Source organism: Aythya ferina (assembly GCF_964211825.1).
Source record: "Aythya ferina genome assembly, chromosome: 3".
Taxonomy (NCBI): domain Eukaryota; kingdom Metazoa; phylum Chordata; class Aves; order Anseriformes; family Anatidae; genus Aythya; species Aythya ferina.
Window position 1 is genome coordinate 118,231,105 of NC_140298.1, and position 27,565 is coordinate 118,258,669.

A 27,565-nucleotide genomic window follows, 5' to 3' on the forward strand; every position below is an offset into this window, starting at 1 on the left:
GCTCAGCTGGAGACATCTGGAATTAGATAAATGGGGATTAATGACAGGTCCCTGTTATTTTACTTCTGAAATTCCACTGCTTTATATGAGGCCAAGCCCAAAAACCGAAGACGCAGATGACAAAGTGGGGCAGACAGTGTGCACGTGCCCAGTGCTGTTCACAGCTTAAGTCTGTCAAAAACAGACCCCACAGCTGCATCTCTGCATTTCAGAGCCTTCCATCTCTACATGCTGTCTTGTCACTGCTTTTCCTTCTGGTTCTGGGCTTAGGAATCTACCTGGAACGTCCTGCAACAATGACTGGACAGTCAGCACCCAGCACAAAACCGAGCTCCTAATGAAAATAAAAAAAAAAGAGTGAGTTTACAACACACAAAACTGAACTTATCCTGCTATCAAGTCTTCCCCATCTACAGCAAATCCTGTGTGCTACCCACATCTCCTTCCAACCTTCTGAACTTCTAAACACCATCGACAAGATAAGCAGGCAGCACCACGTTTCCTCTTAGCACTGAAACACTTCAACCCAACGAAACTTTTTGCCCCCATGGGTGGGCAAGTTACGCGTATCGCATCACGAGCAAAGATAATTCACGTTCCGTTTCTCAAGGACTCGCAGTAGGGTAGCGAATATCTTTGAAATAGCTTTTTTCTTCTCTTTAATATCTAAATGAGATGTCTTTCCCACCAGCGCAGTGCCTAGCCCAGCCCTGAGGCATTTGCGAAAGCTCCGGAGAGTCTGTTTACACTCGGATTGCACAGAAACGTACCTTCACTCAAGACCTTCTTTATTATTTTGCGGATCAGTCCAATTAACCTTTTCAGGCCTAAACTACCTTAGACAGTTCAATTACGTGGGTAATAAAAGAGGTAAAAGCTTTTAACATCCATTAACTGCCATTCCAAGAGAGCCAGGCCGTGTCGACCACGTGAACTCCTACTTTTCCTAAGAGGAATGCACATTACAACCATCCTTGGAGACAGCCTTACGTCGCTATCTATTCCACTTTGTAGCCAAATTTATCTTGAAGATGTATTTCCATGAACTGGGGCAGGTCGCCGTGTCCCAGTTTGATTTGCTTTGTTATTGCCCAGGGGAACAAACCTCTGCTGGTCTCCTTGTACAGAACAAAACGCCGCTGTGCCTGGAGATCAGGCACATGTAACGGTACCTAAATGCACCTCAAGCTTCTTTAACCCTTTTACTCTACTTTTTACCTGATCTCAGATATGTTTGAGAAGAGATTTCTGATGCAGAGGTGAACTTCCAGCTTTTATGGCAATGGGAATTCAGACTGGGCACGGTCCTGGGCTGCCCCTGCTTGAGCAGTGGGGTTGGAGGAGGTGATGTCCAGAGCCTCCTCAACCCGATGGATCCCGCAAAGGGACTGGCCAAAATCCCAGCCCAGCACCTGAATTCACTACCGAGGCACAGCACACTCCACCAACACACAAGATAGAAATTGAAAAGGAACAAAGGAAAGAAAAACCAGCAGCTAACCGGGTTAGGATTCAGCCTGAAAAGCCAAGGCAGTAGCTACAACATGCTACGAATGGCCAAAATTATCAAGGACAAGGTGATGACAGTCACATTGGACATTTTCTCAATGATAAAGGCTTAAAGCTTGACTCTGCATTAGGAGCAGGCCACCTCTGTCACAAAGAGAACCAGCAGGAGCAGCAGAAAATCACATAATCACACCCAAACAGATGACTAGATGGGATTATTTTGTGCTTGGCATGCGTCATGCTTCCTTGCTTTCCTCCCTTCCTTCTGCACCTTATCTCGATACCAAATTGTACCGTGTACTTATGAAAAAGATCAAATTTGAGTGATTAGGTCAGAATTTTAAGGCACACAGCTCAGCTACAATGCTGCGTGCTCATGATGGGGGTACTGGGCTCTATAGCTAGGGAAAATTAATTTTATTTTCTGCAGTACAAACTCTTCTTCCTCTAAAACAAAAATCCATTTTTGAGGTCAAGCGTGAATTTCTTTCTTAAGGCACTGAGTGAAAATTGGGATAGCAACAAAAAATTCAGCTTTCATTTGAATATTACTGTGCGGAAAGTAGATTACAAGGCACTGCTTCCCCACCAAGAAAATGAACGCACTGACCTTGGTGAGATTGGAAGGGGATGGGCTACAACATTTTTAGGCTGCTGTGAGCAGCCTAAAATTCATTTGTGAGCCAGGCAAATGAATATTTCTGCTAACTACTTACTCAATTTCCCGTTATTCATACTGAAAGATGGATGATCTAACACAGAAACCTTGGTATTTTAAACTCATTGAAGAATGAGTTTAAAATTTGGGTTTACAGGACTTAAAAAATGAGTTTAAATTTGCCCAGGCTGACACAAAACTCAGCTCCCTGAATTCTTTGCTCTCCTAAATGTGTTTAAATCGTTAGACATAAAAAAGTGCACATCCCTGCAGTGGGCAAAGTGCACCTCAATTTCTTAATCCTTAGATACACCAAATATACTGTAAATAAACCCAGCCCCTCAATGTACTGGTTGGCTTTTCCTTGCTAAAGGAGACTCGAGGAAACAATATTTCCTCTCCTTGACTTTTGATGGGTCATCCTGGAGCCATCCTTCCCCATCCTTCTTTCACTTCCCCCAGCACCTTGGAGGGGCAGGGCAGGGTAACACCAGCTCCTGTTTGTCCTCCACCTCCTCCTCCAAGAGGGAATATCGATTTCCTGTCTTTGTGGGGGAATAAAATAGAGATTTATTTCTATGGGTGAGCTTTACGCTGGTCAGATTAATGGAAAGAGCAGGAATGGCACGAATCTAATCCTGTGAGGCTGGACAGAAGAACAAAACATTTCACAAAGCAGATGCCTCCCAGATCCAACACTGATACGCAGCCAGGTCAACCCAGGAAGCATCCAGGCAGCCAGAAACCCAGGTCAAAGCATAAAAGGTATCTTTTTGTTTTCTCCATTTCGGGGGCTATTTAGTTTCAGGTGTTGGAAAACCTGTGCCAATGCAAGGAGCAGATTCCAACTACCACGACTCCATCTAAGCCACGCACATAAAACTTACTCCCACTGTGAAATGAACTGCTACTCTCTATTTAGGAAAAACTAATACAGAAGCAGCTGATATTCTAATTACAGGACCCAAAATTCAAATATTTAAAATTAAATATCATCAAGGCTTAAAAAAAAATATGGTGTTATTTTGCAAGTGAGTGATACTCTCTAGAAAGCTTTAAATTCTCCCCTCATTTAGTAATTTATTTTACTTGCACGAACTAAGCATAAAATGATTTTTCCCCACTGCTTTGGAAATTTGTTTTAATTACAAGTCTGGGCAGTGTAATTGGGGAAGCATGTTTAGCTCACACAAAAAAAATTGGTTGGGTTAGAAGAAAAATCCTCCTAACACTCCCTCGGCTCTACGGGTCCTTCAACCCAATTTGACGTGAATGAAACCATTATTGTTCTTTTGACTCCTGCTGAGCCATTATGTTAACGGTTTTCCAGAGACCTGGGTAGCATTTTCCTACATGTGTTCATTATTCCACCAGCCAGGATTTGGGTCCTTACACAGCAGAGGTTTCAACGTTTAAAATACTTTTTGTTCTACCTTCTGAGAAAGCAATACGCATTTCAGATTGGCGTATGGGTGGGGAGTTGGAATTAGCTGAGAAAACTCTGTCCCCCTCTTTCCCTCTTTTTAGGCAGCAATCAATTTAACATATTAAAAACTGCAGCAATGAAGAGTCAATCAAGCAAATGAAACTGAACACACCCACTGAGAGATATTTCCTGCCATAAAAATGCTCCCACATTGGATGGAAGAGTCACACCCTAATAAAATTTAACAGAGAAAACAATAAAAAGGGTTAAAAGGTAATAAAAGGATTATTATCAAGCTACATAAACTAAGCCAAACCTTTAAGTGATATTTTATTGCATTAAAATGCGAGCTCTGATGACCCAGCTGGTGTTTTAACTGCTTTAGAGCCAAAATAATAACTTTTTTTTTTTTAAAAAAAAAAAAAAGCTTGTGCAGCTATGTACTAGATGGTTGCTGTACAATCTTCCTGAAATAAAGTTTTTTTCTGCATCTTATTTGAAAACATTTAATAAATACCATTCAAAAACCAATTTGCTACTTTGGCTCCAAAAAGGAAAGCAGGATTCAAGTAATTGATACTTCCACAAATACTTTCTTTGCAACAGCACCAGCGTAAGTGACATAAACAGGGGACAGTTTGGTATCTAATGCTGTTCCTGTGACAAGTTAGTTAAACACAGAGGAGGTACACGTAATTTTCTTTACCAACCAGCACGGATGAGCTGTAACCTCTGGTTTTCATCAGAAGACATTTCAAGTAAGATTTTATGTTTCTGACACATGCATAGATTGCTTTAAAATGAGCACAGAATTGCTTTAAAATGAGCACAGAACCCGCAGGCTGATCAAGGCAACAAAACCATTACAGGAGCATAAGCACTCAAAAAAGCAGTAAGGAGGCTGATGACAACTGAGCTTAAATGCCAAACTCCTTCCGAGCAGAACTTCTACCACATATCTAAAGGCCAGAAATAAACTCATTAAGACGTGTTCCTAAAGTCGGTTTAAAATAGCATCTTATATCCTGTGTAGGTACCATATGGACCAGAAACTCCAAAGCTATTAGCTATAAAAAGAAGCACCACGCAGCTGATGCAAACCTCCAACTTCCCAGCAATATTTAGTCTTCCAGAAGGCCCAAGACATCATCCAAATACATTGAGAATGAAAAGAAACTTCCCCTGTAGGAAGAGCAGCACTTTTGAGTTAGGGATGACAATTAAGGCTTAGCATAAAGCCTCATTATCCGGTTTCTGCACTCCTGAAATGTCTCGTATCGGTTTTCTCACCTGGTAGGGGCACGGGATGTGATACTCCCTGCAGCGTTCTTGAATCCACGTCGTCTCCCACACACCTCGATAAGCCTGCTCATAGAAATAGCAGCCAATTACAACCAACAGTGGCACGAGGTACAGAACACTGAACACGCCAATCCGGATCATGAACTTCACTAGCTTGTCCTGGTTCTCTTTTTCTAACGGGATTTCAATGCGAACCCGATTGAGAGAGATAATGCCAGCTAGCAGGAGGGAAACTCCGACAACAACATAGAGGCAGAGGGGTGCAAGGACAAAGTATCTCAATGCATCCACATCATAGAGGCCAACAAAACATACGCCGCTAATATTGTCACCTTCAATTTTATTCATTGCTAAGAGGATGATGGTGAGAGTTCCCGGAATGCCCCAGGCACTGGCGTGGAAGAGCAACGCTTTCTTCTCGATCGCTTCGCTGCCCCATTTTGGCACGGCTGCCAAGAACCACGTGATGGTGAGAATGACCCACCAAACACTGCCAGCCATGGTAAAGAAATAGAGCACCATGAAAAGCATGGTACAAGCTTTGTTGTGAGAGCCCTGGGTCACCGTGGAAGCCTTGTACTGGGCAGGGCTCGATGCGTTACACGCTACTCGGTCTTCAAGCAGAAAGCCAATGAAGAAAATTAACGACACCATCATGTAACAGACAGCGTAAAATATGATCGGTCTTTCTGGATAGCGAAATCTTGTGACATCGATCAGAAAAGTTAAAAAGGTAAACAAGGTAGCAGAAAGGCAGACGATGGAGATCACTCCGATGAAGTAGCGAGCAAAGGAGAGCTCCTCACGACGAAAGTACATATTTGGGCAAGGAGGGGAACAGTCCCGTACCCTCAGGAAAGAGTAACCCAGGTCGGGGTCGATTTTCAGCTCTCGAGGACACCAAAAGCCATAATCCCTCTGCACTGCCATTGGGGCCTCTTCTGTGGGCTCCCCACCTAAACTGAGGTCAACGAGGCGAGGATACGGCTCATCGCAATCCGGGAATCTAGAAAGGAAGACAAGAATTATTTACAAGAAATACGCACACACTCTGCAAAGCCCAGCAACATCATTTATGTGTCTGCCTTTAGACACATGGACTGGAGAGAAAAAGTTAATCCAAATAATGGGTAACGAGTGAAATACCACATTATACATAAAGTCTAGAACTTATTTTCCCAGACCTCAGTGGATGGTGAAACTACACAAAATAAAACAGAAATAAATGGATAAGGTGCTTATTGGGGCCTTAAGCATAAAGGTGAGGATACAAAATCCATCTCAGCAAGTCTCTAAATTTAGGTTTACTGTAAACTCAAATGACATGCTTGAGGAAGAACGACTTTATAAAACATTTTAAACCCCTTCCCTATGCTACTGCACTAGCTATCAGACAGGATAGTGAGCTAGCTAGACCAAAAAGCCAACCTAGCACTGCTACTATCATTAACAAATTGGAATTATGATGAAGATTCTCCTGCAGTTAGGTAAAACTGATGGCAGGCTAAGGTTTGCTGGAGATGCAGTCTGAAGTTTTAAAGGAGAGACTGGAGGGATTCCACGCATAGCTGCCTCTTCCAGATGTTATCTCCTCAGCTAGCACAGCATAAGCTAAATGTGCAGGTTCCTCTGCCACAGTTCATGTTCTGGCACTCTAACAGTAACACAGAGAAGCTTTGGTAGCTTTATCTCTGGTTTTGAAATTTCACTACTGGTGTGGGCCGTACCTAAAGGACCCAGGCACCCATTTGGAGCACAGGCTAAGAGCAATCTTTGATCCAGATTATCAGCACCTGGAAGCATCCTCTGACTTAACTCTGTTGCTAAAAGAAGTTTTTCATCCTCTCCTATCAACTGTAAGGGAGACTATTTCTTCCTGACCGTGTTCCTGTACTTTATTAGCTGTTACAGTCACTTATTAGAAAAAAAAGCAGGAAGATATTGCTTTCATTTACACATATATTCTGTTTCAAATAGATTAGAACATCATCAAATCCTTTGCTCACAGAATCAAAGAATATCCTGAGCTGGAAGGGACCCACAGGATCACTGAGTCCAACTCCTGGCTCCACACAGGCCCACCCAAAACTCAAACCACACATCTCAGAGAGTTGTCCAAATGCTTCTTGAACTGAGGCAGGCTCAGTGCCGTGACCACTTCCCTGGATTTGTGTAACTTAAAGCTGAAAACGTCTCTCCATATGTGCTCAACAAGAGGTAGAATCTCTGAAAACAGAGGTTTTACATGCTCTGCAAAACCAGCCAGCTTCCCCTTCAGAGAAAGGGGCTATTAATCTCCAGCGTGTGTAACTTTGCAGAACTCTCAGAGGAATTTTGAGCAGTGCCATCCATTCTACTTTGGTACAGCAAAGAAAGCCAGGTCTGCAGATATGGCAAAGAAGAGGAAAACTAGATTGGTAAATTCATTCATTCAATACGCACGCACATCTTACAGCAATTGCCTACAGAAATTTTCAGTTCATCTCCTGGGCAGATGATAGAAACATGAATTCAGTTTCCTCCCCAGGAAACGAGCTGTGACACAAACGGAAGGGAAAATAAGGGCACTGGTAATGGAACACGTTAAAACTGTCCGTTTTAGTATGATCTGGGATGTTTTATGATCTGAAATGTTGCTCTGGGATCCTGAAAGAAACAAGGCAGGTTTGCTCACCTGGTACACTCCATATCCTCGGGCCACGAGACCCCAAACATCTCCATGAGTTTGGAGCACTCGCTGTATGCCCTTTGACAGAGCCTGCGGCACGGCAGGGTGACGCGGCCGTACTCCATGCACACGGGAGCGTAGAGGGCGCACAGGAAGGGTCGAAAATCTCTGGAGCATTCCAAATTCACCATCGGATGAAATGGCTGGAAAAGAAAAAGGCAGAATTCAAAAGCTTCAGACGGCAGCTTTGTAGAATATTTCAGCAGGAAGCTGTAATTTGACTAATGAGGTGTTAGGGCTTTCACAACCAGAACCTTCTTTTTCTGAACTTTTCCTGCTGGAAGAAGTGATCATCATAATACAGCACTTACGCATTTTTAGGAAGGCAGGCAAGTAAGAAGCCTGGGGACAATGACAAAGACTCACAAGGGACATTTACGTACTCAATTTGCATCAAAATCGATGGGAATTAGACAGCTAAACACCTCTGAGGATTCAGGCTCAGGCTCACACCCTCCAATAAATGTCGCATGCACTTCTTTGCACTGCTTGGTTAAATGAGGGATGGCATGAATGGCTAAGTGCTTATTTAGAGGGATAATATGATGAAAAAAAAATTCAATTGACCAGACCACAATCTGAGGAGTATCAGACAATGCAACACTCCTTCACAGTACAGAAATAAAACACACTGTGATTTTTTCAAATACGATTTTCGTGTCCCTACACAGTAACTGTAAATCCTACCTCTATTCCTTTAATATTTTCAGTAGGGCAGCAGAGTGAAGTTACAGCAGCTATGCCTCTTTCTACCTAATCAACAGAAATCTCTGAAATGAAAGCTGGAAGGAAATGAATGAGAGCAAGGAAGCGGTGTCTTGTGCTACTCGTTGCCTTGTAGCTGGTTTAAGTCACGGTGGTAGCGGCGACAGAAGCACTTGGGAGCACTGAGGGAAAATCGACCACAAATAGCCAACGTGTAGCTGCTCTTAAGCCTTTCTGAAGGTAAGAAATAAGGAAAGAAATAGAACAGAGATTTGTGACTTCATGAAAAGCAGTGCATGTTGATAATCCTTGTTATCCAGCATGGATTCATTTTGTGCTTATGGCTTTACAGCTTTTGAGGAGGCAATATCCAATTCCTATCACTGACCACCACCCAAAGCCTCACTACATCTTTAGATATTAACCCAAGATCAATTACTTTTTCTGTTAAGGGTTACTACAAAATAGCAAAATACATCAGAACTTACAAGAATAAAACAAAAACCAGAATGAAACGAAGCACTGTAGGATTGTTCAATGACTCTGCTACCTCCAAAGTGCAGAACCAGCAGTGGCCCTCCAGCAAGCCATTTCTTTTCCTTGGCTTGTATTTCAAATAAAGCTTGAAGGGAAAAGGTGACAGTTGCTTGCTCAAGGGCAATACTGCAGGGTAAGCTAACACGAACCCTCTTCCAGATACATTTTTCTAAGTCCATTATGTTGAAACCAGTCCCCTCTCCACAGCCTGGCAAGATTAGCAAGAAATCTAATCTTCAGTCTGCTGCAGTAGCAGAAATGAACCTGCTATATATAGAAAAACCTAAATCTTGCTGCCGCTGAAGAGTAGGCTGTTTTGAGAGCTAGGAAGATTACATTTTTAGCAGCAGTTTCCTGGAAAGTCTTTTAAACCAATTCAACATTTTCTTTCCCCAAACTACAGGGCAGAGCAGACCACCACCAAGAAAGAGGTCATCTGCTGTGACCATTTGAGTGAGAATTACCAAAAATAGTAAGGCAAATCTTCACATTTCAGTTTTCTTATCTCCTCCTTAAGACTGCCCTTGCAAGAGGGAATACAAGACACAACCACGTTGGGATTTGGTTGAAGTTTGTAAATAGAATTAGTATTTACCAAGCTGATTGAATTCTCTCGGGTGCTGCAGGTTTCTGGAAATGCCGTCACATAACAACGGAGCCGTAACTATTTGGCAACGGCTTACCTGAGAGGCAGCAAAAACCTCTGCAGCTATCGACGAGGAAAAAGGAACCAACAGTTGGAAAGTATTTACATTTACAAGCTCATTGTTACCCACAGAAAACTTTCTCCTTGACTAAATATTTACTCTTTTTTTTTTTTTTTCTTTTTAACGATTTTCCATTAAGATGTTTCCGAAATTTCTCTTTTCCTGCTCTCCCTCGCTAAGGATGTGTTTGGTTTGCACAAAGCTCCCTCCTTTAGGGAGGTGCCAGCTCACCTCAAGGTGTGCATGGGGGAAAGCCACCGCAGGGCAAGGACGAAGCAGGAGGCAGGCTCGAGGGAGCACAAAGGCACCGGCATTTCCTTGCACCCTGCTCATCCTGCTCCGGGCTGGTGGCTGCTGTAATGGCCAATCAACCCCAAATTTGTGCAGGATTTGCTGCTCCACCTGAATGCACACATGGGACCTGCTGGGATTCATCCCAGAGAGCTGGCTGGTGTCATCGCAGCACCTCTATCAATTATTTTTCAACAGTCTTGGGAATCCAGGGAGGTCCCAGTTGACTGGAAGCTGGCAGATGTGGTCCCAATGTTCAAGAAGGGCAAGGAAGATCCTTGGGCGTGGAGCTGGGACAGGGCAGGGTCAGGCTGGGGGTGAGGGAAAGGTTCTGCACCCAGAGGTGGTCGGGCACTGGGACAGGATCCCCAGGGCAGCGGGCACAGCACCGAGCTGTGGAGTTCAAGAAATGTTGGGCCAACGCTCTCAGATAAAGGATCTGCAGAAACTCACTCCCTTCTGGCATGGAAGCTGGGGCTGGGATGAAGATGCTGGAACATCTGAGGTAACGCTGCTGTAATTGAATCTTCACTGGCAAAGTCCCTCGTGCCCCAGAGGGCACGTTAGCTGCACTTAAAGTTCTTTATCCCTGCAAAGAGCAAGTCTGGTTTTGACTATGGTCTTGGCATACTCCTCAAAAGACAGTAGAGACATCCTCACCCCAAACAACACGGAAGAAATCTACTTAAATAGGAATAATTTAATAGGACTGCTCCACTAGTGCTGGCTGTTCTGCTTCCCAGAAGCTCCAGGCCTCTCTCTCTGTTCTGTCTCTTGAACTGCAGGCAGACAAAAACTCTCCTATGATTTATATCAAGTCCCTTTATTTTAAAATCATGAAGAGGCTACACTGGACAACAGAAAAAGGGAAAACTCGACAACCACTCCTTGTTAAGGCTGAGGAAGAGAAGCTTCTTTCAACCAGCACCGTGCCCGTAAGCGGCCTAACTCTAAAATTATCTTACTCCTTCTTTGCAGCTCCCAAAATGAAAAGTCACTTCCATCTACAGATTGTTTTACGCTATTAAAAATGAAGGCAGGGAGATTAAGAGAGGTTTTTTTTTTTATGATCTTGCCCGGGGAAGCAGCGCAAATGATGACATTTAGCCCATTCAGCCCCACTCCACTTCGGCTCCTAACAAAAGGCTCTCTGTTCGAGTGGGTTGTGCTTTTGAAGGCTGCCTGTTGAACAACTCAACGTGCGGAGGAAAAGGGAGGGAAAAAAAAGGACAAGAGGAGATAAAACAGCCAAACAAATTTCAACGATTCAGGCCAAGTCCTGGGAGATCCAGGCAAGCGAAGAGATAAATGTTTAAGAAGAGATAAATACCTGTGTTGCTCCTGAAGGTACTTAAGTACTTAAAATAAGCCAGATCACCTAACGGAGTAATGTCTGTGAAGCTGTGCACCCCCTGGTCCTTCTACCTCTGAGAAAAATCTTTATGGTCATGTAAATTCCCTCAAGGCCACTGACAGCAACTGCATTATGAGCCTGATTTCTTTCAGGCTGAGTCCCCTCACATCCCTCCCCTGCTCTGCCACGCAGGTGTGTATCAGATAACTCATCACTGCTTTTCTCTGAGCTCTCCACCTTGCAGCACAGTCTCCTCTTCCCCTTTTCCCCAGAATCTTCTTATTCATTAGCACAGGTCCTTTCAGAGATCTCCCCGCTCCCAGCAGCGTGGCCCTGGGTCCTTCTGTCCCTACAGCTCCTGTCTGCTGAAAAGACAAAGCCTGGGCAATGGTTTCATGGCTGTCTTCTGCCAGTGAGCTGAAGTTGCCTGCTTGCCTTTGTTCTTTTGGTTTTCCGGAGGGGATGAAGGGGAAAGGAAAGCCACAGAGATCTGTGCAGGTTCCTCCTCCTGTATACATAGCAAATTCTCTCAATTACAAAGCAAGAACAGTAACTCTAGCTGTAACGACAGCGTGGAACCGTGCATTACTGAGACAATAAACCATTCTACCCTTTATTTTGCTCAGCAGTAGTCCTTGAGCTGGCTTGTTATTTGGGAAGTGACATAACTGCAACATTTAAACAGCAAGATTTTGGTGATCCTTCTGTTCTCTGTCCGGTTACATATTCCTTTCTCTTCACACAAAGCTGGCCAGGAAGCATCCTCACAAACTCACAGAAGGAAGGAGGGAAGCTTCCTTCCCTTGGGCTCAGGGGAAAAGAGCAATGCTCTGATGCTCTGACTATCAATTGCTGTTGCAATTCTCCGGTGGCAGCAACTGCCTCAGGGCGAATCCTGTCTCAGGCCAGCCACAGGATAGGATCTGCTCTGCTCCTTCTGTCCTGATCCACCCCGCTCCTTCTGTCTGTGTTGCCCTGTGTTTGAATTTAGCTTGCTATTCATTAGGAAAAAAAAAACAAAAAAACTTGGAATTGCATCTCAAAGGGCACAGTGCTTCCCAGGCTGCCTCCCCAGCTGAATTTAACTCTTTGGACAACTGCTAGCTTGCCCAAACATGGTGCTGCCTCCTGTTTGATATCCATGCTTCTCATCCAACTAAACAGCTCTGAGAGCAGAGCAGCTCGTGTGGATGCTCTCCAGAGACTGTTCCAGGCAGAATTGCTTTACCTGAGGCAGTGGCAATTTGTTCTCTGATGGCTCCGACCTCTGCTCACTCCTCTGAGTGAGCAGATGTCCTGGAGCCCGCACCCCACAGGTCCCCACGCCGAAGGGACGCCAGCAGCGCCTTGTTCCAAGGCAGCGCCCAAGGCTGAGCAGCTGCTGGAGCACTTCAACCACCGCCAAGGCTGGACATCAGAGTCCTGACCTAACCTAAGTGGTGCTTCCTAAAAAACGAGGGACTGAAAAGAGCATGAAAACGAGCAGCCAGGTGTGTAAGAGTCCCTTCATTTCTTTCAGAAACAATCCCCGCCTGCTCACCTTGAAGGAATTATGGAAGGGCAGCTTTATTCCACCGAACATATTTTCAAAGGGCAGCAGGCTCATTTATGTGCCAAAGTCTATTTTTAATGCACAGTGCCAAGACAAAGTTTGGGTAGAACACAGCGTCATGTACACTCAAAGCTGACCTCACCATCAACTTCCTTGTCTGGAGAAATGCAGTGTACTTTTTATTTTAATCTTTACAGAGTGATGCAGGCATGAAAAGCAAAACAGGGTCACAATTCTGGCCACTGCTCAGCACGGATAAAGGACAGTCACACATTTTCTGTGTGAACTGTTACAAACCTCCTAACCCACAGCCCCTGATCCAACCTCGCCTACTTTGATGTGAGCTCAAAAACTCTGTTTGCAATGAGGATTGTTAGGATTGTTTTAACTTACTCCTAAAAATAGACGTCCCTACTAAATAAGCTATCGAGTCATTCCAACACTAAAAATGCCAAGTAATGAGTGTGCTTGTAGATTATATTTTCCTCATGTTATAGATCGACCCAATCACCCCGTTATTCACTTTAAAACCTAAGTCCAATTATTTCACCTGGCTTACTCGTGAGAGGGCAGCAACGATGCAGAGCACCCTAAGCTTCCTGGGCTTAAACAGACAGCTGAGGTCGGTTTCTCAACTACAGGAAAAAAAAAGATATAGATGAAAGTAGTTAAAGGACAAAAAATGACATCAATCTCTGTCTATATGACTAAAAGGCAAAGCCATCTGTTCCCGTTCTTTAAAGAGGTCTCCTGCTTCATTTTAAATTCTGAAGTTCCTTTGGAAGACACTGGGAAGACGGCATCCATCTGTCAAACTGCACTTCTCCTAAATGTGATCTTTCTGTTTAGGAGCTGACAAATGCAGATGGGTGGTCCTGGAACCGATTTCCATTTGCAAGAAGTGTTAGTTTTTATAAGACAGCTGAGACGGCTCGGACTTCCTCCTTCCTCTCCATATGCCTGCTGTGACGGGCTTGGGAGAACTCCAAAAAATTACAGAGAAATAAATCCGCAGCCCCTTGGCCAGTGTTTTAGGCACCATTAAGACAAGACACTGTTAAGCACGCTTGCCTAGACAAGCGAGAGACTATTCGGCAGGAGCCGTAAGCCCTGACAGAACCATCCCTCCAATTTAAATAACACATTTCTGTATCCTGTGGTTGCAAAGACAACCTTCCAAGTACAAGCTGAGCGCGATTGATGCTTTGATGCCCGCCGAAAAATGCTCCCAGTGCTGTTGTCACTGTGGGAAGGAGAAAGATCTCCATTATGAGAAGTGGAGCGGTAGCGATAACAACTTTTTCCTTCTCTCATCTCTGCCACTGCGGCCTGATCTGCATGTCAGGGACTCACCGACTCCTTCTGCCAGCTGCAGGGAGGTCTGTCTCCTTGAAGAGCAGCAGGATAAAAACACTCCAAAATTTATCTTGCTGAGTGAAGGAGGGAAAAGGTTTGGTATCGAGGTCTGTGAGAAGACTTGACGCTAACTTGAGAGCGCACAATGGATTCGGTAACAAGATCAAGTCCTTGAGAGCTTATAAGAAGGGAATTTCTAAAAATAGGGGGCATGAGAAGAGATAAAGGCATAGCCAAGCTTCAAAAACCCAGTCGGAGTAGCTTCACCTTTTTGTTTTTACTGCCAGAATGACAGCATCTGCCACCTAACAGCCACCACAGCCCCTGCAGAATAAAATTAGGCAAGCTGGACTTTTAAAATACAACATAACCAATGCTGAATTCTCCTTCAATTCAAGACAAGTTACTTTCCTTTCTCAAAGGCTTGATGGTTTTTACTACTTCATGTGTGATTCTGCTAGCCATGATTTCATACAGAGCAGAACATCTCAGAACTCAACATTAAGGCCAACGCAAAGCCCAGGAGGATTAACGTGTTTTCCGCTGGGATGAGAATGGGAGAAGACTTCTGTTTGCCTAATTCCGACACCCAGGCCAAAGTGCTTCTTGACAGACTAATGAGGGGAATCCGTGGTGTGCCGACTGCCCTAGGAGGGACCGTGCGCTGTGGGGCTGTCATCGCCGCTCTCCTACACGGCTGTGAAACGAGGACAAATTCGAGTTGTCACCTCGGGCGCCTCAGGGTGCAGTTTCACAGCAAGGCCAAGTTAATTGACCCCCTGCCCTTTCCCCTGCCTCCTATATCCTGCCCTGGGTTTAAGATTGGTAGGAACTGGCCATGAAACTCACCTCAAAGCCCCGTGTGCTGCCTTTGGACCAGCAGTAGTGTGAAAAGTCGGGATAAGGTCCTGAATGAGGAGACCTGTGAGTGTTGGCATCTAAATATTCTTCCTGTAGTCCCGGGATGCTTTACAATATATTCCGGGTTGATCAATTCATGCTTTCTAAGGGTAGTTTTTTGCTGCTTTAGCACCTTAATAACCTTACAGGAGGTGTGAAATGGAGATGTTACTGGAGGAGGAGCAGGGCACAGCTAAGCTGACCTTACAGCCAGTTAACATCACACCCTGAGCTCTGGTGCTGAAGACATCCAACATGTTCACAGCCACCTATAACAGAGTTTAAGTGCCCTGGAGCCAGCTGGACACAGAAGATGTTACAAGGATGTGTTTAAGGCAAACCCCTGAGTTTTAGATCATTTGCTCCACGAGACAGAAGACAAAGACTTCTCGCTGTGGCTGAGAGTGAGTGCTGACACCGCTAAAACCCAGCAGCACAGCACTTCTGCAGGCAGGAGGCTGCAGGGAAAAACACACCAGATGAACTCAGGAAGCGATCTGCTACTCCCCTGGTCACCAGGCTGCTGTGAACATCCTCCCACAAAACTCCCCTGCTGGCCCAAACGGCTGCTTTCACACACGAAAGCAGGAATTGCCATTCCAAAGCTCTCACGCCTCGCCTGCCCACATGGGATGTGCACCCCACCATAGGTTAAATGACATTTTATTCCTAGAAAGGTCCACCATAAATCTAACCCCAATACTTCTTCCAATGCCTTGCAATACCCACTAAGACTATTCACTGATTTGCAATCTACTATTATGGAAAAAAAACACATTTGTCACAAGTAGCCATGCCAAAGGGATTTCCTTTTGGCTGCCCATGATGGGAACTCTCCTTGGCTCTGCCCAGTATTTATTGTCCAAATTGAAAACCAAAAAGCACTCAGGTAATACAATAAAGCCTCTTTAAAAATGGAAACGTGAGGGTTTTTTGGAATATAACTCAGAAAGAAACAGAGCATGACACCGATCCGATCCAGCTATGTTTAAATAATAGGATGCAAAGTGAAATAAGAACGTAATCTGCTGGATTAATACCCTAAGAACTGTTCTGCACAGCAAACAAAACCCATCTATATGCATGCTAATATTTTAACAGCTGCGTCTCAATCTAACATTACAAGCCATCTGTTACATCTACATACCAGCAAAAATACACGCACACGGAGACACATCAACAGTTGGGGAGTAGAGATTCACATCTCTGGGCCTCAAAATTAAGGCTATTTCAGAGAGTATCATTTAAAACGTGCTGTCTGCTAGCTCAGCAATGCTTTTCTTCTCCTCTCAGTGAATTTGCAGGAAGGCCAGGCTGTCGGGGTAGGGCAGGGGCTGCTCTAAAGCTCAGCAGGCTGCTTCGTGCGCACCAGCGGCGCGGGGCGGTTCTCACGGCGGCGGGGTCACGCTCCAAGGCCCTGCCTGCATTTATCACAACGGGATCCAGCCCAAAGCAGGCTGGGCTGCCTCCTCGTCAGCTCAGCGGTTCCTTCTGCCTCATTTTAGGATCATCCAGCCCTCTCTCGTGCCCCAACTACATGCTGACAGTACTTTGATTGGGAGGATTCTCCAGGGATCGTGTGGTGGTGATCACTTCAGCCAGCTTCTTAACCGGAGAGGAGGAAAGCTGTAGTTGGTGGTAGCCTTCACGTGCGTTAATTGCAGAGATATTGGATGATCTAGATAAAATCTAGATTTTATTTAGGAAATCTGAATGATTGATTAGGAAAAAAAAAGGAAACAAACCTGCCAGGGGCTACACGTGCAGCTCTCCTGCGCTGCACGGCCACGAGTCCAACGCCAACAGCTGGAGGTGACCGAGCGAGCTGAACTTCTGGAGCAGCTTCTACACGTTAGTATTCCGCACAAAATTTGTCTTGCGTGCTACCTGGACAACTGGACTCCAACACTGGGAAAATTAGGTGGCGTTTGTGGAAGGTTTTGGTGTCTGAAAACAGAGCGTGTGTGTTCTGAGCGAGTCTACAGCGAGTCTGTGTGTTATGGTCACTACTGTGACTCTGGTTGTTCTGATCAAGCACTGAATCCATTTATTAGGATATTTCTATTAATTTTTTTTAAGCTTTTTAATGAGATCATCCATCCCAACCTTTTACATGGTTTCAGAGGTGTAAGAGGGCTCCAAATGGGCCTTTTGCCTCAGCAGACAGTAATAAAGAAGAGAAACAGCCTGAGAAACCCTCAATTTACTCCAATGTATGAAATGAAAATCGATTTCTGGTCCAAATAGAAGCCTGAAGATAATTACTTGGTGACTTTAATTTTAATAATTAACTGCTTTTTAAAAACACGTCGGAGCATAGCAGCTGCAAATTAAAATTTGAGATTCACCGGGGGACTCTACCCCTCCTACTCAGCGCTAAGTTAATGAGGTCACAAATGAACCCTACAGGGGAGGACAGGGAAAGGGAATTGGAAAAAACCTGCAGTTGTACAAACTTAGCAGCTTGCTGGCCCAATTCGGAAAGCCCGGACAAAACTGTCCCATTAAGCCTCAAACCAGGCTCCCCAAGTTGATTTTTCCTCCCCACAGTTAATAATTCACAAGATAAATATTTGAGAGAATTCCCACAGTGCCTCTGCTTATTTGTTTCTGCGGCACCCTAAAAGCACGCCTGCTTCTCTCAAAACGGATTAAGCAATATTTTGCCCTCAAAGGTCCAGGAGTTTCTCCATACCTTCGTGCCGAGTTCTCTGCACCACCATCAGCTTTGGGAAGGGCTGCTCCTACAGCATACACCGCACGTCTTTGAAACGCTTTGGCCAAGCAGGACAAGACATAACACAGTAATAAGATTAATGAGGCAGTGGGTGGAAAGAGGGGACACAGCTGGATGGGAACGAGAAGAAAAAAGGATTGCCTGGCTACTTGGTGAGCTCCCAGCACTGGGGATGCACCCAAATCCTTGCTCAGTTAAACAGAATAAAGAGGAGCAAATATCTGCAAGAATTTATTGGTGCAGCAGCACATCTTCAAAAAGCACCTCAAACAGAGAACTACGCTCACAAGCACTGTAATGTACTCCACGTGTCAGGTTCTGCACAAAATTTACTTGCAGGGATGTTTGTAGCTAGGGAATATATGCAGAACAGAGTAAGTGGGATCAGACTATAAAAGAGAAGGTCAGCTAACTGGGAAATGCTGCACTCAATTGCTGGGAGATGCAAGCAAACGAGGCTGAGGCAAGAGACAAGAGGGGGTAAGCGTGTTTTCCCACTGATTGCCTGTTGGAATAATTGCCTGATGCTGCAAAATCCCTTTTATAACCCTCTGTATTTAAAGGGATGCAAAATTGCATCACATGAAGACGAGGCACCAAGGCACAGGGCTCTGAGCAGGCAGACCACGGTGTAAGTGCTGCTCACCTGGCTGCTGGCTTGAGACCTGCCAGAGGGTGTCAGAGGGTGCTGCTGCTCTGCGGGACCCTGAGAAGGTCGCCCAGCACAGCTGGGAGCCCAGATCCCTTTGTCTCTTCATCCTCACAAGGAGCAGGACAGGAGATAGGAGCGTACCAATGTGTTTGTTAGTGTTTTGGGGTGAGCTCTGCTCAGCTGCCCTTCGCTGCTTTCACTCACGCTTACCTCCTGCTGCCTCCAGCCTCACAGATGAGGGACGAACACGGTGCAGATGCGAATTGTGCCCTCAGATCCATCACGCTGACTCCTCTCTGGTGGGCACTACAGGTTATGCCAGAGGAATCCGCCGTCCCCGTAGGAGCTGCAGATCTTTTACAGCCCTGCCTTCAATTCAGAGCCCCTTTCGAGTCCCCTCCGTGACCCTGGCTCCTAACAGCAACTAGTCCTGAGCAGGGAGGGGCAACAAAGCCCGAGCTGTAGCAGCCTGGAAGCCCATTCCTTGCAGACAAAAGCAACTGCCTCCTGTGGTGTCAGGGAAAAAAGTAACTGATGGATCTGAAGCATTGTGTTGGCTTTTTGTGATGCCGCTTAATTAAGGTTACTCTGAGTAACAAGAACAATTTGCCTGTGGTTTCAAATAAGGATAAGGAAAATGTCTGTGATTTTGTTATTTTTCAGCACTTCAGCTGCCAGATTTTGTAGAAGTGCGCTTAGAAGACAAGTTTTCAAATCAGGCCTTTTAAGTGATATTTCTTCTACAAGAGGTAAAAGCTATCTTCCTCTAAGAACTTGGTCACTTGAAAAGCCAGCGTGGAAAACCTGAAGCCAAAGGAACACCATTGTTCTTTAATTAAAGTTTAGTATAAATGGATTTGTTCAATAATAAATTTCATATGCTGATAAAACATCAGAAAGGCACTTAATTAGTGTGTGACGCTGTTTTCTTGACACTTTTTTGGTACTGACAATAAGCATCAAGCCTGAAATGAAAGGCCAAGCTGTACCTGCAGGGCAGACTGAGGTAACATCTCCGCACTGCACCTGCCTGGGTCAGACACCGGTGCTAAAACAGTGCCAGGAGCTACCCAGGGAAAATAAAAGGATTCAGATGCATCAGATAAAGGATGGTACGATCGACTGACTGCATATTCAAAGAAATGCATATTCAAAGATGTTTTCAGGGAACGCATTCAAATATGAACGATGGGTTAGGGTCAGGAGAGGGGAAAACAGCTGGGTGCACGGCTGGTCAGAATTGTCTCGCTGGGTTTAATCACAGAGATCTGAGTCGGGAGAGACCCACAGGGCTCATCGAGTTAAAGATGTTGTCGTGTTTGTGGCAGTGAGAAGCTTCTGTTCCATAAATCGAGGAACACAAACAAGCCCACAGCTGACAGCACCTCCTAAAAGCTACATTTTGGGTTTCCACAGCATGCGGCTGAGCTACGAGGAGCCTTCCTTCCTTCTTCAAATCCCATCCAGCCAGGCCTTTGTGCTGCTCCTCTCTTTTCAAATTTCCTGCCCCGTTACCAGGGCAACCCCCGGCTGCTGAGCGGGGCCAGGGGGACTGGAGGCAACGGGACCGTGGCCACCCGGGGCGAGACGAGGCTGTTTCAGAGCCAAGGGAAATGAAACCTCACAGATGAAAATGATTCCACCACTGCTCGGATGTTAAGCCGATGTAATTGCTTCAAATCAGCAGTCTCAAATGCAGCTGAAGTGTTTCATGCTTCTGGAAGGATGCTGAATCCTCCCCGTGATGTCAGCGGGCTCTGATGGCACTCTCAGAGGTTTCCTGGACACCTGGGAGCAGCTCGGCTTCAGGGATCTCAATCCCACACGTGTAAGCAGTCTTCAGCAAGGCTTGAGAGATGTGGAGGAGCGAGTCCAGGCCTTGAGGATACTGCAAGAGTGGGGTTACCCAAAGTAACACGGCGTGATGCTAACACATTACATAAAAATATAGAGTGGGCACACTTTTGTTCCTTCGCCTCCTAAAACAGACAACGGGAGGATGAGGAGGGTTTATAAAACCCCAAATGAGGCTGAAAGGAACAGCGTGGTCCTGTTCGCTGCGTCCGCAGCACAAAAAGGCAGGGCACGAAAGCAGCGGGTGGGCTGTCTGAAAGGAGAAAGCCAGCAGCAGCCAGCTCCTGATGAAACATCTTTAACTCACCCTTTGCCACTGACTGCTGAAGATATTTGAGGGCCATACAGGTTGAGGAAGACAAGCAACAAATCCACGGGATGAGATGAAGCACAGGTGCTGGCACATTTGTGAATTTAAGCAAATTTATCCTTTGAATTTTAAGGACCTGCTTTGATAAACCCTTCTCACGCCGCAGAACACAACAGCTTTGCAGCCACCCAGGAACATCCCACTGATGGAAAAATGACTCAAACCCAGGGAAAGCCTCCTAACTTTCTCTAAAAATCACCATGAATCACTCAAAAACAAGTGAGAAAGATGCAGCCACAGCAGCAAGACGAACTAAAAAATTTATGACAACTTCTTTGGTGTTTAGGTTATTTTATACTTAGTCTCATCCTGTCGGCCTGCTGTGGCTTTGTTTTTGAACCCAGCCATCCTGTAACTGGAATCATCACTGCACACTAGAGAAAACAGGGAGAGAAACACCACTTCCAAGCAGCATGCAAAATGAGAAGTCCACGCTAGCCTCACAGCTTTAAACAAGTCCGGAGTCGTTTACATCACTGCCAACTTCTCACAGGGAGAAAAACGCTCAGGAAGAGCGCTAAGTCAAAAGGACAGAACTAAAGAGCTTTCAAGCTGGTATGTCAGCGAACAAGTTGGGCTTGAAATGCCTAAATAACCTGGGGAGAACATAGAGGGGGGAGAGAAAGGGCTTGGTAGGGAGGTGGGCTACAAGGAAGAGGTGATTCCCTGCTGGGGGATGCTCCAAACCCTACCCACAGGGCACAAACGTGGCTTTTGTCCCGCTGCAGCTGCCCCATGGAACCAGATGATTTTAATTAAGGTAGAGAAAAAAAAGATGGGAATGAGTGACCACTCCTGTGGGAGGAGATAAATATTAAGACCAATATTCCCTTAATGCTCTGCCATGACATTCTTTTGCCTTAGAGGTCATACGTGCACGTGGAAAGCTACAATTGGCCAAAGCACCCTGTCATCTAGCTATGCAAAATAGATTCACGTGGCCCACCTTTCCTCAGAACTCCTCTTTAAGCCTCCACCAGCTGCCAGAGAACTGGCCCCGCCGCAGAGCCATCTGCCTGCGTGACCCTGAAAACAAGCCCGCTGTGAATGATGTTGATTAAGATGCACATCCTTCACTTTAAGCTCAAAAAAATCGCACTGAACTATTAAGGCTCAACTTCGCTTCCTTACCTCTACTTCAATCACCCTTCCAAATTCCTCTTTAAGAAAACAGGAATGTGGTGACAGTTCACCTTCAGCACACCAGCAGTGGCTCAGCAGTTTAATAAATCACCCTACTCTTCATTTTCTCACTATTAGCCTGCGTTTTTAGACTATTTGTGGGGCATCGTGTCCTCATTAACGCACATAAAAGGCTGGGAACACTATTGCTGAAGTTATTCTCTGGAGAAAGCCTGTCACCAGGCAAAGGGAAGAACAAACAGGTTGCTAACACCTGCAGTCCAGCTCTGCTGTTTGAGTTTTAGGTTAAAGGAAATGCTCTTAGGTTCTCTATTCTTTCCTGCTGCTCCACACTAAAATTCCTTTAGCTGGTGCAAGGATACGGCCCCTGGAGGGAAAAAAATCAGGTGTTCCTCGCTGGGATTGCTCACATTCGAACGCAAGCTGTAGTTTTTAGCCCCTTTGGTGTTTGTTCTGGGATGAATCCCATGCTTGAGTAAGCTCTAGGTCTGCTGGGGGACCTGAAAGCACCGTGATCCATTTGGTTTGCTGTTCCTGATCTGGGTACTCCTGCAGCCACAAACACCTTCCTCCCTCAGTCAGGATTTCACAGCTGTCAGAGCTGCAACACGCTCCCAAACACACCACATGGCATGCAGCAGCCACCTAAAACTCCATCTCTCTAAAAAAAACAAAGCACACATCTCCTCCTGGGTGTTCCTCGACGTGGGTTTATGGCTTCTAAAGATTCCTAGCCCCAGACAAACCTCTAACCCTTTTTTTCCTTATTTTCCAGGTCGGTAAATAGGCACGGCCTGTGCTTTAGCTGAGCATGAATGCTTCTCCTGCATGCAGCTCCTCTTGCTGTCTGAGGATGCTGGACATTTCTGTCTTCACTGAACACTTTGTTCAGATTATTTGGAAGTTCACCAGAGCTTAGGATGAGAAGAACAGGACTGATAGTCCTCAGGTGAAAGCCCCCTTCCTCAGAAGCCTCCTTCTGTGAGCTAAACCGCCAGACCATACTAATTTTTGTGTGGATCATCTTGGGAACGTAACAGCTCCAGTTCTTCCCAACATGGTCTCACCCATTTGGGATTTCTCCCACCTTCACACAACGCTCATGCCCTTTACAGGTCAAAACCGAAGCCATAAACTTTCAACACAAAAAAGCCTCAGATTTCCTAAAGCAAGAACTTCTAAGCAGTACTTTATTAGCAACACGTTAGCTCTGCCTGCGCTCTGCAGTCACCTGTGCAGTGCCAGCTTTGAGACCAACGTTTGGGTTTAACAATAAAATAATTTAGAACACTTACATGGCTATTTCGAAGATAAAAATCTGGAGGAGGGATAGGAAAGCCTGGAGTAAATGAAGGAGCAGGCTTTAATCAGCTGGCGCACAGCTTGCTTTCTTATGATCATGTACAGCTCCATTGTTCTGTGGCATCATAATCTTACGCACTGAAGAGAAGATTAATCCTCACTGCAAATTAAAGTCTAAGATTAGGGTGCTTACACAACACTGACTAATTAAAACCTACTTTTCCATTAGCATTACGTTCTTACACTTCTACAGGTTTTAGATGCAGAACTGAGGACTACAAAGAGCCCAGGAAAACGGTCGAGATTTAGAAGGGGAGAGTGCATGGGCAAGGCAAAAAGAAAATGAGGGGCAAAGATGGAATTTAGGGGGGAAGAAGTTAAAGGATCTCCCACCCTACACTGTCCCTATCACTGCTCAATGGGAAATAAAGTCAATCCCCACGTCTCAAGAGAAATCACTCTGAAATAGAAGTGGGGCAGCACTGACCCCAGGGAAGGTAAGAACCTCACCACGTGAGCCAACATCAGTGAATTTGGCACACTTCTCCCTGGTCCTTATAAAAAACCAAGGACTGAGAGAGAGTAGTCCCTTCTGATCCAAACCCCGGTACCTAAGTTTGGTAGTAATATGCCTGAAAGAAAAGCTATTTGAGAAACACTGCCAGGAGCCTGAAACTTGACATAGCAGCAAAAGCACCTACCCCAGGTGCTAAGAGCAGGGTGAGAACAAAGACAGCCACGTCTTCTGTCAGTGTCACGTCTGGGTATGCTCAGAAGGGATAAAAAAAAAAAAAAAAAAAAAAGGAACTAGTTTTAAGCCTCTAAAGATCAGCATAGAGAGAAGAAGAAAATATACTGCCACAAAATGCCTTTTTTTTTTTATAATATATATATATATCAGAAAAATATCTTTTTAAATTATATAGAAATGTTTTTGATATATATACACATACATCATATAAAAAATAAATCAGAAATGCAGCCAGCAAGGGCACGCAAATCTCACAGCAGGTACTCAGTTCTGCAGCAGGTCAATAACACCGCCTGCCAGAATTCATACAGCAAGAAACCACTGCGTCTGGAAAAGGGGAGGAACAATCAGGTGGCTTCACTTCTGAAGTTTATGTTCTGTTATCAATCCATATGCACCCAGAGGGACCCATTTAGGGCTCATCTCTCTCTGCTTCCTGTCCCTCTGATCCCTCGTCTTATTTGTGAGGTCCCACAAATGGCACGGTGGGGAGAAGGAAGTGCTGGTGGTGTACTTGGCTACAAAGAGGCTGGCAATCATCACGTTAAACCACTTTTCTTCATCAGGAACAAATGCTTTGATAGCATGCTCTCAATCTCTGAGCTACCAACACTTACATGCTCGCTGATAAAAAAAGATATTTGATTACAAAACTTGTCTGACAGCAGCCAAAATCACCGCTTGCTAGATAAATAAGTCCTTCAAGGCCAAGGGAATATTAAGTGGAAAAGGGAGGAAAGATAGCTCTCCACGTTATAGCAATAATAATCCAAGAGGTGGGTAAGCAAGATGGGATTCCTCAGGGGAATGGGGCTAATTTAACTTCCATGGCCTTGTCCAGCACACAATCTGCGTAACACAACAGAAGCAGCTGATAAAACAAACAAAAATGAGCACCAGAAGTAACACAGCAGAGACCAGCACCTTAAATACTCAATAATCCTCAAATATTTTGTTTTAAAGTACTGACTTGTACTGAACCCTGGTTAGCCTGTCGCCCTGAACCTGAAGTCCCACAGCGCAGCAGACAGACCCCATTAGACGGTTCCTGTAAGAAAACCACCCGCTCACAGATCAGGGATCATTCTGAGAACACCCTGAGGCAGCACGAAGCACAGTGAGCCCTGCGGTGGCTGTGCTGTGCAGAACTGCAGGGCAGGACAGCTCCCAGCGCCGTGCAGCCTCTGCGAGCACCACCTCACAGCCTCGGGCCCTGTAGCGACCGGGGCGCTGGTGTGCCTCATCCTACAGCCCCTTTAGAAACAAGGAGAGGGTGTGAAACAGCTCCTGGGGTGCAGTGGAGGCAAGCAGATGTTATGGCTCCATCCTACCCTAACAGGTAACGCACTGTTTCAGGATGTCTTGTGCCAGTATTGCTGGAACGCAACAAAACGATGATGGCATGACTCGTTCACTTATAATTATCGAGGAATTGGATTAGTATAAAGACTTCAAAAGGCGACTTGCTGATTTGGGGTTTTTTTGAGAAGTATCAGTAAGTTCAGGTTGGAGATGAGGAGGCATTTCTGCTCAGGAAGAGCAGTCAGGCGTTGGGACGGGTTGCCCAGGGAGGTGGTGGACCAGCTCTTGGAGGGTTTTTCCAACCCTAAAGATTCTGTGATTCTATATTCGATGATTCTAAGTAAGGTTTCAACAGTTCCTCCAACGAGGCAATCAATGGCAGGGGAAGAAAAGTACAATGAAGGCACCAATGGCAAGGCAGCGGCTGTAGGAATTCTCTGTTTTTACTTTATATTCACTCTTTCTTGTAGTGGAAGCCCTTACAAAGTCTGCTTATAGAAAGCAACTGATGGAACACTACAAACTAGCACCCTGAATACTAAAACCAAATTTCAGAGAATTATTTTAAAGCACCCATTAGCATTGAAGGCTAAAATTAGAGTGTTTTCTTCTAATTTATCTGCTGATTTGGTAGCCACCAAAACAGCAAGAATGGCATCACGGGGTACTCTCACAGCCAGAGGAAAGAAATCCAGAGCACGAGCTGAACTCCTCTGATGGTTTTTATTGGAAATTGCTGCGGAAAAGTGCTACTGAGAAACCAAGAAGAACAACCCCCCTCATAAATACACCAGATGAATCACGCGGGTCCTGCTGCCTTGTTCTTTTATGCTCCCAGCAGTTAAAGGAGGCTCGGAAGTGAGAGCTGCTTGCCAGCCAGCATCACAACGCCAGCTCGAATGGACTCGATTCAGCTCCCAGCGCTCCAACCGTATGACTGGAACATTAAATAATGGCTAGGAAAAACTAAAAATCAGCTTCCTTCCCGCTAAACACAGACTTAAGGGGCAGCCTAGGCTAATAGAAGTCAAAACGTACTTACACAAAGCCAGAGATTTCCATTCTTCCTCCCGAGCACCCCTGCAAACTCCCAAGTGGTAGTGTGGGGACCTGTGTTTGCCACCCAGAGACAAACGTGCTGCCTCACCCAGCCCTCCTGTTTCCCATGGGGCATTCAAACATCGCCCTAGCCCACCCCAGGCACAAAAAAACAACCTACATGCTAATTACACAGGCAAAGGGAGCGCTACCCACATCCCCAACGCACCCACGGTAAGTTTACGAGTGGTTTTGGCACTGAGGCTGCACCCAGCTGCAGCCACGGCGTTTCACACAGCTCATGCCCCCTGTGCAGATGAGCAGAGCAGGAACATTTCCTTCTCCACTGATTCCCTTGCCTAGAGAAAGCTCTTTTATGAAGATAAGAACAATTACAGCACCTCTTCTGCCTGGCCTGTGGGTCTGTACAGCCTGCTGCTCCGCTTCCAACGAGGGCCATAAAGAGGCTATTAGGGAAAGTGAACGTGATATTTTGACAGTTCTCTGAAATCAGACGTTTAACACGCAACAAAAGCCAGAAAAAAACAACACAACACAATGTTGGCCATCACCAGCAAGTTATTTGCAGCAATGGGCATGCCATTATTCCTGGGTAAATCCCTCGTGTGCCCACATCTGGAGCAATGTGCCATTCCCATCCCTGCACCTCGGCAAGGACCGAGCTGGAAAAAGGGCAACCAAAACGAGCCTGGAACGAAGCAGCTGAGCTGCAAGAAGAAAGCCCCGACAGCTGCAAGACTTCAAGCTGGAGAGGAAAAGCGCCCTGGGGGTAAAACTGAGGTTTCCAAAATCACACGTGCAGCGGGGGGGGGGGGTTAACTGCAGAATACTGCAGAACAAAAGGGTACCGAATGAAACGAGCAGGAAACTGGTTTACAACCAGTTAGAGAATAAGCACTTCTTGGTTTTCACTGAAGGGGGAAGTCAGCATTACACATGTTTTTCTACCTAGCCACAGCCTTCGGCATTCCCTTCCAAATCCTGGTGCAGCCTCCCCAAGCTTTTGCATCCACAATATTCTTTCACAGCTCTTCTGCAACCACCTGAAGGCTATTTGCTTTGACTTAGCTTTCAGCAGCTTTGTCGGATGGAGCCTGGCCCCTGTGCTGGAGGAGACAGCGCTCCGTCAACCCCCCCAAAGCTCTGCGTGCCCCTAAGGATGGTGGCAGCTGTTTGCTGCTTTAAAATCAGGCTAAAGCATCAGTCCAACATTGCTCATACGGGCCCTAAGCCACCATTCTCCTCTTCTCTGGACCTCTTTCAGTCCAAATGCAGTCGTTGGGGTAGCCCAGAACTTTTCCCAGTGCTCCAGCTATTTGGGAACCTCAGGACTGCAGAACACCACAGCAACAGCTGAGCTTCATTCTTTC

The 27,565-nt window shown here is 45.6% G+C and overlaps 1 protein-coding gene across 5 annotated transcripts in view; it reads right to left on the reverse strand.

Annotated features, from left to right (window-relative positions):
- FZD3 (frizzled class receptor 3) overlaps positions 1 to 27,565 on the reverse strand; it is a 51,118-nt gene that overhangs the window by 16,961 nt on the left and 6,592 nt on the right. For 3 of the 5 annotated variants that reach the window (XM_084514270.1, XM_084514271.1, XM_084514274.1), the window contains exons 3-4: positions 7,570 to 7,766; positions 4,884 to 5,901 (exon numbers count right to left, since the gene is read on the reverse strand). In XM_084514270.1, the coding sequence (XP_084370396.1) occupies positions 4,884 to 5,901; positions 7,570 to 7,766 (1,215 nt within the window). Of the gene's footprint in view, positions 1 to 278; positions 335 to 4,883; positions 5,902 to 7,569; positions 7,767 to 27,565 lie in introns of all 5 variants that reach the window. The other 2 variants (XM_084514273.1, XM_084514272.1) reach the window with 1 other exon arrangement.